The sequence below is a fragment of the Somniosus microcephalus genome, unplaced genomic scaffold, assembly GCF_052327205.1.
Source record: "Somniosus microcephalus isolate GS21.2 unplaced genomic scaffold, FLI_Smic_1.0 unresolved_chr2, whole genome shotgun sequence".
In the NCBI taxonomy this organism is placed as follows: Eukaryota; Metazoa; Chordata; class Chondrichthyes; order Squaliformes; family Somniosidae; genus Somniosus; species Somniosus microcephalus.
In genome coordinates, this window is record NW_028225180.1 from 40,271,450 (window position 1) to 40,287,047 (window position 15,598).

General features: G+C 45.5%; 1 protein-coding gene across 3 annotated transcripts in view; it reads left to right on the forward strand.

The window, feature by feature from the left end:
* The window catches only part of LOC147092547 (NACHT, LRR and PYD domains-containing protein 3-like), an 85,548-nt gene extending 75,866 nt beyond the window's left edge, over positions 1-9,682 (forward strand). For 2 of the 3 annotated variants that reach the window (XM_085975942.1, XM_085975943.1), the window contains 4 exons: positions 7,665-7,835; positions 7,977-8,147; positions 8,291-8,458; positions 8,631-9,682. In XM_085975942.1, coding sequence (XP_085832068.1) covers positions 7,665-7,835; positions 7,977-8,147; positions 8,291-8,458; positions 8,631-8,730 — 610 coding nt within the window. In that variant the 3' untranslated portion in view covers positions 8,731-9,682. Of the gene's footprint in view, positions 1-4,400; positions 4,515-7,664; positions 7,836-7,976; positions 8,148-8,290; positions 8,459-8,630 lie in introns of all 3 variants that reach the window. The other variant, XM_085975944.1, reaches the window with a different exon arrangement.
* The last annotated feature ends 5,916 nt before the right edge of the window (positions 9,683-15,598 follow it).

Here is a 15,598-nt window from a genome sequence, read left to right on the forward strand (position 1 = left end):
GGTCATGCATTGTCCTTCCGCAACGATAGCACTTTACTGCGCCGAATGCCATTTCATTGGTGCTGAATTCCAATGGCCTATTCCTGTATCTCTGCAGCGCCCCGTGCTGCTGCCTCGTGGGATGCTGCAATGCTGAAAGCTTTGTCCAGCGTAAGGTCCTTTTCCTCCAGCAGTCGCTTCTGGGATCCTTCCCTTAGGAGCCCACACACAAACTTACCTCTCAGTGCGTCTGCTAGTCCTGTTCCGAACTGGCAGTACTTTGATAACTTGCGCAGTTCTGTTAGGAATTCAGCATTGCTATCTTCTTTAACTTGAACTATTTTGTAGAATTTAAATCGTTCCGCTATCAGCAGCGGCGTGGGGTTCAAATGCTCTTGCTGGATAGTAATAATATCCGCGAAACACTTCCCTACCGGTTTGTCTGTGGTTACAAGATTCCTTAATAACCCGTACGTCTTCGCACCCATCGAGTTTAATAGGGTTAGTGCTTTCTTATCATCCGGTACCTCATTCGTTGTACAGTAAACTTCGATGCGTTCCAAATAATTGGCCCAATCTTCCACATCATTATCAAAAGCAGTGATGTTACCCATTTTTGGCATCCTTGCTGAGTTTCTCCTTTCCCTTCGGATATTATTATATATACTTTTTAAATTTTATTTAAGATGGCGGCTTTTCCCGCGCTTGTCTTCTTCCCCCGCCGACTCAAAATGGTGACTCCCACGCTGTTGCCGTCCACGCCTCCCAGTGGTCCTTTATTTTCCCCTGTGCTGCTGCTCTTGTTCCCCACTGCTCCCGCGGTCCTTGTGGCCATAAACGCTTTTCTGGCTGCTGCGCGTCTCTGCCCCGATTGCAGTCCGGCCCCTGACACCGGCTGCGGTCATGTTCTCCGCCCTTTTCATCATTTTCCCTCCCCTTCTCCCGCTGACAACTTGGCCGACATCCCCCCCGTGCCGCTCGATCGGGCTTACTCGCCGCTGTCGTCGAAGGGATGCTCACTGATGTTTGACTTCGTGGGCAGAAACCAACCCAGTTTCCCGATGGCCTCCCGTGCGATGCAGCGCTCAGCAGGATGTTGAGGGTGGATGCCCTTGTTCGACGCCCATTTCTGAGGATGAAGCTTCCTTTGATGCAAAACTGCTGCTAGGTAAGCTCAGACTCATCGCCACTGTTGAGTCTGTGTTTTCAAATGCAGTTATACTGAATAACAGGACACAGATTACAGAAGTAAGTAAACAGGTCTTTAGTGATTGAGGGTCAGGGCTGAACTGAGATACACTTTGCTCCGCAGGGTTTATATACCGGTGTGGTCACCACCGGTACTACAATGTACAGGAGCCATCAAAAAGTAGTCCATCACCTTAAGGTATCACCTTAAGGTAGTACAGGTTACATACACTACAGTTTACAATTATACACAGCCTTGAACATTGAGTAAAGATTGATATTCAGAATCTTAAATCTGCCGGTAAAAAGGTTCCAATCTAATGTATTGTGAGGTATTAGCCCGGAGTACAGACTCACACTGGCCAGCGGTTGGGCCTCGCACACAGCGGGTGGCTCCTGGGTAAACGGGGGCACTGAACCCTGGAATTCCCCATAATCTGCCCCCTTTGTGTGAGGCCCGCTCGTAGAGGGAACTTCCAAAAATTCACCAAAAACTGACGGGTCAGTTACACCTGATATAAATGTAGAGCCAGTTTAACGAGGAATAAAGTGAGAGACTCTCCACTCCTATAAACTAGGAGCACAGGGACATTTAAAACTTGTAACTGGACAGAAAAAAACTCTATTGCTGCTATTGACAAAGATTCACTATACGCCCTCTGACTCCCACAGCTACCTGGAATACACTTCCTCCCACCTCGCTTCCTGTAAGGACGCTGGTCCATTCTCCCAGTTTTTCTGTCTCTGCCACATCAGCTCTAACAATGCCACGTTCCATACTAATGCTTCCGACATGTCTTCCTTATTCCTCAACCAAAGATTCTCCTCCACCGTGGTTGACACGGCTCTTGACTGGGTCCGTTCTATCTCCCGCGCTCCTGCTCTCACCCCTGCCCCTACCTCCCGGAACCACGATATGGATCCCCTTCTCACCTTTCACCCCACCATTCTCCACATTCAACGGATCATCCTCCGCCATTTCCATCACCTCCAATGTGATCCCACCACCAAATACATCTTCCCCTCCCCTCCCCTTTCAGCATTCCGTAGGAACTGCTCCCTCTGAGACATCCTGGTCCACTCCTCAATCACCCCCAACACCCCTTGCCTTCCCATCGCACCTTCCCATGCAAGCGCAGGAGATGCAACACCTGCCCTTTTACCTCTTCCCTTCCCACTGTCCAGAGCCCCAAACACTCCTTCCAGGTAAAGCAGCGATCTACTTGTACTTCTTGCAATCTAGTATACTGTATTCGCTGCTCACGATGTGGTCTCCTCTACATTGAGGAGGCCAAACGCAGGTTGGGTGCCCGCTTTATGGAACACCTCCGCCCGAGCTTCAGGTTGCCTGTCATTTTAATTCACCGTTCCATTCCCACTCAGACCTCACCGTCTGTGGCCTCTTGCATTGTTCCACGGAAGCTCACTGTAAACTCGAGGAACAGCACCTCATCTTCCGATTAGGCACTTTACAGCCTTCTGGACTCACTATCGAGTTCAACAATTTCAGATCTTAACCTCGACCCCTATTATTTTTATATTTTTTATCCACGCTTTTGGTTTGTGCCTTTTCCTTTTCTTTCTCTCTCTCTCCCACATGGCAACTGTCCTTCACTCTGCCGGCGCATTTCACAATTCATCTAGAGCCATTGTTTGTTTCTTTACCTGTCCTATTACTATCTCGTCTCACCTTGAATATCTCTTAATGTCTCTTCTTTCATCCCCTCCCCCATTTCCCAGCCCCCAAACTGCCTTTTAATCTCTTTCATTTCCTGCCTTTTTTCTCAGTTGTGTCGAAGGGTTTTGACCCGAAATGTTGACTCTGTTTCTCTCTCCACGGATGTTGCCTGGCCTGCTGAGTTTTTCCAGAATTTTCTATTGTTATTGCAGATTGCAAGTGTTTGGTGCAAACTCTCTATCCAGTGTCCCCTCAATGGAACAACCTTTCTGACCATTGACAGATTGCTTCTGTCATCTCAAGTTCACCTGCCATTTATTACATCAGCATGGGTATGGTTTATACTGTCTCACCTTGGGCCTCAGAGTCCCACCACGATCAGCCCCAACACCAGCAGCATCAAGAACAACAACAACCTGTTCCGCAACTCCTGATGCTGCACAGCACAGAGGGCATCAACACCAGAACACATTGCTGACCAGGACGCCAGGGATGGCCTCACCATGGCCAGATTTTCTTCGCTTGATGCTGCACATCCTGGATGCCACATGATGCGCCAGGTTGGCACCATCTCACACCAACAACATAAAGCATCCCTACAATGCCCAAACCATTCCTGTCACACTCATCAGCTTTGCGGGGGGAACCGTTATGTCTCACCATTCACTGCAACTCACTAAGCCACATCCAAAGGTGCACACAAAAATGTCGAAGAATGGAAAGCTTTGAAAATAAAGGGTTCAATGTTTGACACCACATTAACAGAAACTTCATGTGAACATTGGCTAAAACACACAATTGCCTACCCTTATATGTTGTTAGTTGGTATGATTGGACAAGGATGAGGGTGAGTGTGAGGGGTGGGTAGTGTGATAGGGATGTGATAATATAGATAGAGAGGGATGGGTGGAGGTGCAAGGTAAGTTGGTGTGAGTTTGAATGTGCAGTAATAGGGCAGGGAAGGCAGAGTGATGGGGATGTGATGAGTGGTCCAGCAGGATGAGGTTGAGGGTGGCTTTGCAGTAACGTTTCGCGATCTACTGAGATCATTGAAAGGTTTGCAGCACTGCAGCCTTGTCCTGACGACATTCCTGCTTGAGCCACACTGTGCAAAGTGCAACCAGGCTGTGTTGGTCTCTTCCTCCCATTGGAAGGGAAGGCAACCTCCCTGCGTGCTGTGGCTCCCTCCATATGCTTATGGAGGGAGTTTTGGGCAAGCCTGGGTGCAGCCGTGCTCCTCTATGCAGAGGTTGTCAATGTTTGCAGCACCTCAATACTGTAGATCACTGACATCACAATTGTCAAACTCAATGTGCGCGTCATCAAATGACCTCATCAAACCCGCTTCCACCAATTCACCAGAGCGAGGCCGCGACCCGACCCCGGCCGCACCCGACCTGCCACCGACCCTGGCCCCACCCAACCCCAGCCACACCCGACCCGCTGAGGTGGGAAATCGTGGGGGGAAACCGGGTTATTAATTTCCTGAAGTACTTTCAGTGATTGCTGTAATATCCGAGAAAGAAAAATATATCAGATCCGGGTTTTGACTCAGTTTGTTTCTCTCTCTGTTTTTGTTTGGACTGAATCAAAATAACCTGGGAGATTCAGGAGTGAAACTAATGTCTGTGGCTCTGAGGAACCTGGACTGTGAAATACAGAAACTGTGGTAAACACCAGACTCTGAGATTGTGTTTATAATAACTGGATGTCTGACACTGAACATTATTATTAGTATTAGTAATATTCTTATTAATAAACATTGGAGATTTAAGAACATAAGAAATAGGAGCAGGAGTGGGCCATTCGACCCTTCGAGCCTGCTCCGCCATTCAATGAGATCATGGCTTATCTTCTGCCTCAACTCCATTCACCAGCCCTATCGCCATATCCGTTCATGCCCTTACTAGTCAGAAATATATCGACTTCTGTTTTGAATATACCCAATCACTGAGCCTCCACAGCTCTCTGCGGTACAGAATTCCAAAGATTCACCACCCTCTGTGTGAAGAAATGTCTTCTCATCTCAGTCCTGAATGGCCCACCCTGCCCTTGGTTCCAGACTCCCCAGCTAAGGGAAACATTCTCCCAGCATCCATCCTATCAAGCCCTTTAATAATTTTGTATGCTTCAATGAGGTCGCCTCTCATTCTTCTGAATTCCGGAGAATACAGGTCTAGAATACTGTCTCTTTTCATACAACAGTCCCGCCATCCCAGGAATCAATCTCGTGAACCTTCATTGCACTCCTTCTATGGCAAGTATATCCTTTCTTAGGTAAGGTGACCAAAATTGTACACAGTATTCCAGGTGTGGTCTCATCAAGGTTCTATATAATTGGAGTAAGACGTCTTTACTCCTGTACTCAAATCCTCTTGTAATGAAGGCCAGCATACCATTTGTCTTCCTAATGGCTTGCTGCACCTGAACATTCACTTTCAGTGACTCATGTACAAGGACAACCAGGTCCCTTTGAGCTTCCTCATTCCCCAATCTTTCACCATTCGGAAATACTCTGCCTTTCTGTTTTTTCTACCGAAGTGGATAACTTCACATTTATCCACATTATATTCCATCTGCCATGTTCTCACCCACTCTCTGACCCTGTCGAGATCCCCTTGAAGCCTCTTCACATCCTCTTCACAACTGATACTGCCACCTAGCTTTGTATCATCAGCAAATTTGGAAATGTTACATTTAGTCCCCTCATCCAAATCATTGATATAGATTGTGAATAGCTGGGGCCCAAGCATCGATCCTTGTGGTACCCCACTAGTCACAGCCTGCCATCCTGAAAAAGATCCGTTTATCGCGGCACTTTGTTTTCCGACTGTTAACCAATTCTTAATCCATGCTAGTATATTACCCCCAATTCTATGCACCCTGATTTTGTTCACCAACCTCTTGTGTGGGACTGTATCAAAGGCCTGCTGAAAATCCAGATACACCACATCAACCGGTTCCCCTTTGTCTACTCCACTAGTTACATCCTCAAAGAACTCCAATAGGTGTGTCAAACAGGATTTCCCTTTCATAAATCCATGTTGACTGCCCATTTTTAATATTAGTTTCAAAGTGCCCATTTATTGCATCCTTTATAATAGATTCCAGCATTTTCCCAACTAGTGATGTGAGGCTAACAGGTCTGTAGTTCCCCGTTTTCTCTCTCCCTCCTTTCTTAAATAGCGGGTTCACATTTGCTATCCTCCAATCTGCAGGAACCATTCCAGAAGCTATAGAATTTTGGAAGATGACAACCAATGCGTCCACTATTCCAATGGCCACCTCTTTGAAAACCCTAGGATGTAGGACATCCGGTCCTTGAGATTTATCGACTTTTAGCCCCATTAATTTTGCTAGTACTGTTTTTTTACTACTGATAATTTCTTTAAGTTCCTCATTCTCGCCACACCCTTGGTTTTCTCGTATTTCTGGGAAGTTTTTTGTGTCTTCCTCCGTGAAGACAGAAACAAAGTTTTTATTTAATTTATCTGGCATTTCCTCATTCCCCATTATAAATTCTCCCACCTGTGACTGTAAAGGACCTACATTTACCTTCGCCAGTCTTTTCCTTTTCACATACCTATAGAAGCTTTTAAAATCCCTGTTTATATTTTTCGCTAGTTTGTGCAAATATTCCATTTTCGCTTTGTTTATCAACTTCTTGGTCCCCCTTTGCTGATTTCTAAAAAGATCCCAATCCTCAGGCTGACTGCTTTTTCTGGCAACTTTATCAGCTTCCTCCTTTGACTTAATAATAGCTTTAATTTATTTTGTTAGCCATGGTTGGATCACTTTTCCATTTGGGTTTTTATGCCCCAGAGGAATATATGTTTGTTGCAAATTGTGCATTATTTCCTTGAATGTTAGCCATTGTGTCCCCACCTGTGTTGTCTCCCAATCTAACATGGCCATCTTGCCCCTCATACCCTTGCATTTCCCTCTGTTTAGATTGAAAAATTTAGTTTCAGATTGGACTACATCACTCTCAAACTTAATATAAAATTCAATCATATTATGGTCACTTGTCCGTAAGGGCCCCTTTACCACAAGATTGTTGATTAGCCCTTTCTCATTACACAGTACCAGATCCAGAATAACCTGTTCCCTGGTTGTTTCCTCCACATACTGGTTCAGGAAACCATCTCACATGCATTCCAAGAATTCGTCCTCCACACCCTTAGTCGTAATTTGATGTGCCCAGTCAATATGTAGATTAAAGTCCCCCATGATTACTGTATTGCCCTTGTTACATGCAGTTCTAATCTCTTGATTGATACTGCGTCCTACCTTACCACTACTGTTTGGTGAGCTATACACAACTCCCACCAATGTTTTCCGCCCTTTACTGTTTCTTAGCTCCTCCCAAACTGATTCCAGTTCTACATCACGATCTGCAAAGCCAAGATCTTTTATCTCTACCATACCGATCTCATCCCTTTTTAACAGCGCTACGCCACCTCCTTTTCCTTTTGGTCTGCCCTACCTAAATGTTGAGTACCTTGGAACATTCAGTTCCCAGCATTGGTTACCCTGCAAACATGTCTCTGTAATGGTAATTACGTCAGACCCATTTACTTCTATTCGTGCCATTAATTCATCCACCTTGTTTCGAATGCTACGTGCATTTAGATAAAGTGCCTTCAACTTTGCCTGTTCAATATTTTTCTGCACATTGACCCTCTTTACTGTTGGCCTTTCTTTCTGCTCCCTACTAGTTTTGCTGACTACTTTTCTAACTTGCACTTCCAGCTTTGTTTCTCTCTGTTCTGGGCCCACACTTAGGTTCTGATTCCTGTTATTCCTCTCTGATCCTCAGGCTGTATGATGTTGGTCTCACAGGTTCTTGTGCTGGGGATCTCGCCTCCGCTCTCAGTACAAACCAGTCACTGATGGTTCTGACCCTGGGTAAAAATAATCTGGGAGATTCAGGAATGAAGCTACTGTCGGCCCCTCTGAGGAACCCGGACTGTAAAATACAGAAACTGGGGTAAGTACCAGACTGTGTGAGATTGTGTTTATAATAACTGGATGTCTGACACTGCATTATTATCAGTATCAGTAATAGAGTTATTAATAAACACCAGGGATTTACTCTGATTCCTGTTATTTATCTCTCTCTGATCTGCAGGTTGGCTGGTGTCGGTCTCACAGATTCTTGTGCTGAGGATCTCGCCTCCACTCTCAGTACAAACCAGTCACTGACGGATCCGAACCTGGGTTATAATAAACTGGGAGATTCAGGTGTGAAACTACTGTCTGCGGCTCTGAGGAACCCGGACTGTAAAATACAGGAATTTGTGTAAGTACCAGGCTGTGTGAGATTGTGTTTAAAATAATTGGATGTTTGACACTGAACATTATTACTAGTATCAGTAATAGTGTTATTAATAAACTCTACGGATTTACTCTGCTTCCTGGTTTTTCTCTGGCTCTGATCACCAGGCTGGATAATGTCGGTCTCACAGATTCTTGTGCCAAGGATCTCGCCTCTGCTCTCAGTACAAATCGGTCACTGACGGATCTGAACCTGGAATTAAACTCCTTCAAAGATGAATCTGTTCCCGCTCTCTGCCGCCTCATCCTGACCTGTAGGAGTCTGGAGTGGATCCGGTGAGTGTTTGTGTTAATGTTTAATGTAATAAATAAAATATCAATGGCATTCAGTCACTTTATTGGGTAATATTTGCCTGTAATTATTATTGAAATATTAGCCCCACTCTCCCTGTTATTTACACTGTTGTTCAATCTGTTTATTTCCTGTTTAATCTTTAATCTGTTTCAGGCTGGGCAGGAATCAGTTCAGTTCAGCCGGAGAGAGACAGCTGAGGCCTCTTCGGGGAACAAGACCTATACTGAGAGTGGTTATTAATTTAACAGATTAATTTAAGTAATTTAATTAATTTAAGCTGAGCGAGCGTCATCTCCCATTCAGAGGCCCAGCCACATGGTCACGAGACTCAGCCACCCAGCCCCACAGTGCTGCTACTGCAGGATATCCGGGGCTGAATGTTTCCCAATGGGGCACTGGGGAAATGCACAGACAGGAAGGGCCCAGGGTGGGGCTCAGTCTGGGCTGCAGTGGGACACTGACAATTGCACTCAGTACACCTGGCTGTCTCCCCCAGTGAGGAGTCAGGCCCTTTAACAAGTGTCCCTGTGTACAGTGTGTGTCTCTCCCAGTGAGGAGTCAGACTCTGTAACAAGTGTCCCTGTGTACAGTGTGTGTCTCTCCCAGTGAGGAGTCAGACTCTGTAACAAGTGTCCCTGTGTACACTGCATGTCTCTCCCAGTGAGGAGTCAGGCTCTGTAACAAGTGCCCCTGTGTACAGTGTGTGTCTCTCCCAGTGAGGAGTCAGACTCTGTAACAAGTGTCCCTGTGTACAGTGTGTGTCTCTCCCAGTGAGGAGTCAGACTCTGTAACAAGTGTCCCTGTGTACAGTGTGTGTCTCTCCCAGTGAGGAGTCAGACTCTGTAACAAGTGTCCCTGTGTACAGTGTGTGTCTCTCCCAGTGAGGAGTCAGACTCTGTAACAAGTGTCCCTGTGTACAGTGTGTGTCTCTCCCAGTGAGGAGTCTGACTCTGTAACAAGTGCCCCTGTGTACAGTGTGTGTCTCTCCCAGTGAGGAGTCAGACTCTGTAACAAGTGTCCCTGTGTACAATGTGTGTGTCTCTCCCAGTGAGGAGTCAGACTCTGTAACAAGTGTCCCTGTGTACAGTGTGTGTCTCTCCCAGTGAGGAGTCAGACTCTGTAACAAGTGTCCCTGTGTACAGTGTGTGTCTCTCCCAGTGAGGAGTCAGACTCTGTAACAAGTGTCCCTGTGTACAGTGTGTGTCTCTCCCAGTGAGGAGTCTGACTCTGTAACAAGTGCCCCTGTGTACAGTGTGTGTCTCTCCCAGTGAGGAGTCAGACTCTGTAACAAGTGTCCCTGTGTACAGTGTGTGTCTCTCCCAGTGAGGAGTCAGACTCTGTAACAAGTGCCCCTGTGTACACTGTGTGTCTCTCCCAGTGAGGAGTCAGACTCTGTAACAAGTGTCCCTGTGTACAGTGTGTGTCTCTCCCAGTGAGGAGTCTGACTCTGTAACAAGTGCCCCTGTGTACAGTGTGTGTCTCTCCCAGTGAGGAGTCAGACTCTGTAACAAGTGTCCCTGTGTACAGTGTGTGTCTCTCCCAGTGAGGAGTCAGACTCTGTAACAAGTGTCCCTGTGTACAATGTGTGTGTCTCTCCCAGTGAGGAGTCAGACTCTGTAACAAGTGTCCCTGTGTACAGTGTGTGTCTCTCCCAGTGAGGAGTCAGACTCTGTAACAAGTGTCCCTGTGTACAGTGTGTGTCTCTCCCAGTGAGGAGTCTGACTCTGTAACAAGTGCCCCTGTGTACAGTGTGTGTCTCTCCCAGTGAGGAGTCAGACTCTGTAACAAGTGTCCCTGTGTACAGTGTGTGTCTCTCCCAGTGAGGAGTCAGACTCTGTAACAAGTGCCCCTGTGTACACTGTGTGTCTCTCCCAGTGAGGAGTCAGACTCTGTAACAAGTGTCCCTGTGTACAGTGTGTGTCTCTCCCAGTGAGGAGTCGGACTCTGTAACAAGTGCCCCTGTGTACAGTGTGTGTCTCTCCCAGTGAGGAGTCTGACTCTGTAACAAGTGCCCCTGTGTACAGTGTGCATCTCTCCCAGTGAGGAGTCAGACTCTGTAACAAGTGTCCCTGTGTACAGTGTGTGTCTCTCCCAGTGAGGAGTCAGACTCTGTAACAAGTGTCCCTGTGTACAGTGTGTGTCTCTCCCAGTGAGGAGTCAGACTCTGTAACAAGTGCCCCTGTGTACAGTGTGTGTCTCTCCCAGTGAGGAGTCAGACTCTGTAACAAGTGTCCCTGTGTACAGTGTGTGTCTCTCCCAGTGAGGAGTCGGAATCTGTAACAAGTGCCCCTGTGTACACTGTGTGTCTCTCCCAGTGAGGAGTCAGGCCCTTTAACAAGTGTCCCTGTGTACAGTGTGTGTCTCTCCCAGTGAGGAGTCGGACTCTGTAACAAGTGCCCCTGTGTACAGTGTATGTCTCTCCCAGTGAGGAGTCAGACTCTGTAACAAGTGCCCCTGTGTACAGTGTATGTCTCTCCCAGTGAGGAGTCGGACTCTGTAACAAGTGCCCCTGTGTACAGTGTATGTCTCTCCCAGTGAGGAGTCAGACTCTGTAACAAGTGTCCCTGTGTACAGTGTATGTCTCTCCCAGTGAGGAGTCGGACTCTGTAACAAGTGCCCCTGTGTACAGTGTATGTCTCTCCCAGTGAGTCGGAATCTGTAACAAGTGTCCCTACAACCCTCCGAGATCTCGCCACTCCTCTGACCTGTTGCTCTTCCTCGATTTTTGTTGCTCTGCATTAGCGCCATGACTTCAGCTGCCAATCCCCTATACTCTGGAATTCCCTCCCTAAAACTCTTCGCAGCTCTATCTCTCTCTCTTCCTCCTTTAAACGCTTTCTAAAACCTACCAGTTTTGCCTAGCTTTGGGCCATCTCTCCTAAAATCTCTATGTGGCTCTGTGTCAAATATTTTCTGCTAATTGCTGTGTGTCGTCTCATTACATTAAAGCTGCTATATAAATGCAATTTATTGTTGTCCGTGTGTTGTGTTAATAAAACTCCACCGCTTACTTCAGCTCACGCCTGGTCTCCTCGACATTTTCAATAACTGGCTTCGTTGGATTAATATATTAAATAAAGGTTTCTCTAAAGTACTTCCCACCTTTTCCCCTCTGGACGAGGCCTCGGTCGGTCCCCTCTGGAGGAGGTCTGACAGTAAAAGCTGCTGTTGGATCTTTGCATTTTTCTAATTCCCCTCCACTCAAATCAGGACAAGACAGGCAGCGAGAGAGACACATGAAATCCAGACAACATGCAGGTCAGGCAGCATCTGTGGACAGAGAAGCAGAGTTGATGTTTCAGGTCGATGACCTTTCGTCAGAACCTTGACAGAATCTGATGAAAGGTAATCGAGATGAAACGTTAACACTGTTTCTCTCTCTCTCTCCACAGATGCTGCCTGACCTGCTGAGTATTTCCAGCATTTTCTGTTTTGATTCCCATTTCCAGCATCAGCAGTATTTTGCTTCTGATGCAGAATAGAAAGCCTGTATCTGTAGGCCACAAAATGAAAAGATAAGTTACTGAAAAGTGTCTTTATGCTTTTTAACTGCCAAACACCACAGAGCAATGAGAGAAATCAACTTTCTTTCATTGCTGACAGTGATGTGTGGCAATTTTGCAGGCTGGCCTGTGTGTGTGTGTGTGTGTTTGTGTGTGAGAGAGAGGGAGACAGCAAAAGCTGGTGTGTATGCAGGGCTAGACTGAGTTCAAGTTACCTGCTGTGTGCATTGGTACTGCATGTCATGTCTGAAAACAGAAAGTATACACCATTAGATCATGCTGATTTAATTCCAGACTGCAATACTCTGGGATCTTACTTTGCCTTTTTTCAAGACTAATAAAAAAACAAAGCTACAGATATACATCAATCCAATTGATTTTTTCTGGACCGGACTTATTCGAGGAATGTTTGTGGTGTGTTCCAAAGTATATCCTGTGGTGGGAGCTTGCTCTACCATTATGCCCAACCCAACCAAACCAAGTCCAGACTTTTGTAAAAACAAGTATATAATATATTTTTTTTTTTAAATTCAGAATTATCCATTTAATGTTTTTCGGGACTGGCCTTTATTGGGGAATGTGCTTGGGGTGTACTCAGAGCAAAAGCTGCTGTGAAATAATTCTATTCATTTTATTCCATTCCACGCATATTACAGACAGGCAGACATTTAGTTAACTGAAGTATAATAGATATATTATTATTTTTCCCTGATTGTATTTCCGTCTTTTCACCCTCCCGGTCTTTCATTTCCTCATGGGGACCCGGATTTCTGTGGCCTCGGCTTCATTTCTTCCTGTTGGATTCTCCTCATCAAACATAGCCACACAGCCAGGAAGGGACACCATCAAAAATAGCCACTCCCTGGCTGCACCCCTTTCAAAATGGGTAGGTTTGTGTGTGAGTTTCTGCAAATTGCAGAGTCTGTGTGAGTGTGTCTGTATGTGCGGGGCTGTCTGTGTGTCTGCAATTACAGAGTCTTTGTGAGTGTGTCTGTATGTGCGTGAGTGTCTGTGTGCCTGCAAATTGCAGAGTCTGTGTGTCATGTTACTGTAAATTTTAGTTAAATGTGTGTAGGAGGGAGACTGGGAGGGACAGACAGACAGTCAGTGAGAGCGAGAGAGACATGAAATCAAAAGGCAAGTTGCAGAATAGAAAGCCTGTTTCTATAGGCCACAAAGTGAAAAGATACTGAGAAGTCTCTTTTTGGTTTTAATCTTCCAACACGACAGTCATCCCCCTGCAGGCTGGCCTGGCTGTGAGTATGTGTGTGAGAGAGAGAGAGTGGGAAAAAGCAGGTTTGTCTGAGATGTGGTCTGCTGTCTTATTACCTGCTGTTGTTGTACTAAACCCTATTGATTTCATTCTGGCTGATTCACATGTAATGCTGTTGTGTATTACTTTATTGCACTTTATTTAATTTCACATCATTTCAAGACAGACAGTCAATCAGTGAGATACGGAAAAATGTCTTTGTGGACTGTCTGATAATAAAAGCTGCTCTGGGATCTTCGCATTCTTTTTATTCCACTCCACTCAAATCAAGACAAGGCTGGCAGGCAGTGAGAGAGACAGATGACATCAAGAAAACATGTAGAATAGAAATAAAAACAGAAAATGCTGGACATAGTATGTTAGGCAACATCAGTGGAGATACAGAGAAACAGAGTTAATGATTCAGCTTGATGACCTTTCATCAGAACCTTGCCAGAATCTGACAAAAGGTAATCGAGCTGAAACAATAACTCTGTTTCTCTCTCTCTCCACAGATGCTGCCTTACCGGCTGAGTATTTCCATCATTTTCTGTCTTTATTTCAGATTTCCCACATCCACAGCATCTGCTTTTGATGCAGAATAGAAAGCCTGTTTCTATAGCCCGCAAAATGAAAAGATAAAATAATGAAAACCGTCTGTTTGCTTTTAAACTGCCAAACAGAGCAGAGCAATGAAAGAAATCAACATTATTTCATTGCTGACAGTGATTTGTGGCAATTTTGCAGGCTGGTCTGTGTGTGTATGAGAGAGACAGACAGCAAAAGCTGGTGTGTATGCAGGGCTTGTCTGTGTTCAAGTAAGCTGACGTGCACTGGTACTGCATCTCATGTCTGGAAAAAAAGCAAAGTATACAACATTAGATCATACTGATTTCATTCCACAGAGCGCTGCAGTGGCATCTTACATTTCGTTTCTTTCAAGAATTTTGTGAAAAGCAAGACTACAGATACACATCAAACAATTTGATATTTTTCTGGACTGGACTTTATCGGGGAATTTTGTGAAGTGTTTCATGGCATACCCTGCTGTGGGATCCTACTCTCCCCTTCATCCCAAACCAAACAAGACAAGACTTTTGTAAAAACAAAGTGTATATATGTTATATATTTTTAGATTATTTTCAGAATAATCCATTTGATATTTTCTGGACTGGGCTTTATTGGGGAATGTGCTTCGGAAGTTTTCAGAGCAATAGCTCCTTTGGCATCTTTCCATTCATTTTATTCCACTCCATGCAAATCACAGACAGACAGACATTTAGTTAACAAAAGTAAAGTATATATATTATTTATTCCTGATTGTATTTACTTCTTTTCATTCTCCCGGGCTTTCATTTCCTCTCCGGGGCCCAGATTTCTGGGGCCTCGGCTTCACTACTTCCTGTTGGATTGCCCTCATCAAACATGGCTGCACAGTCAGGAAGGGACATCATCAAAAATAGACACTCCCAGGCTGCACCCCTTTCAAAGTGGATGTGTGTGTGTGAATGTGAGTTTCTGCAAATTGCAGGGTCTGTGTGTCATGTTACTGTAAATTTACATTCAATGTGGGTGGGAGGGAAACTGTGAGTGAGAGAGTCAGACAGTCAGTGAGAGAGACATGAAATCAAAAGGCAAGTTGCAGAATAGAAAGCCTGTTTCTGTAGGCCACAAAGTGAAAAGATAACATACTGAAAAGTGTCTTTTTGGTTTTACTCTTCCAAAACGGCAATCATCCCTCTGCAGGCTGGCCAGGGTGTCTGTTTGCGAGAGTGAGTGCAAAAGCTGGTGTTTGTGTGAGATGTGGTCTGCTGTCTTATTACCTGCTGTTGTTGTATTAAACCTTATTGATTTCATTCTGGCCTGGTCCGCATGTAATGCTGTTGTGTGTCACTTTATTGCACTTTATTTAATTTCACTTCAATTCAAGACAGACAGTCAGTAAGATGCTGAAAAATGACTTTGTAGACTGGCTGACAGTAGAAGCTGCTCTGCGATCTTTGCATTATTTTTATTCCACTCTACTCAAATCAAGGCAGGCAGGCAGTGAGAGAGACGCATGAAATCAAGACAACATGCAGAATAGAAATAAAAATAGAAAATGCTGGAAATACTCAGTATGTTAGGCAGCATCTGTGGAGAGAGAGTGAAACAGAGTTAACGTTTCAGCAGGATGATCATTCATCAGAACCTTGCCAGAATCTGACGAAAGGTCATTGTGCTGAAACGTTGGCCCCGATTTTCTCCCAGCCGTCGGGCGGGTTTGCAGGCGGGCGGGGGCAGAAAATCGCAGAAATAGGGGGTCGCGTCCCCCCGCCCAATTCCCCGCCCCGCCCGACTTTCACCCCTGTGATTCAGCGCGACCC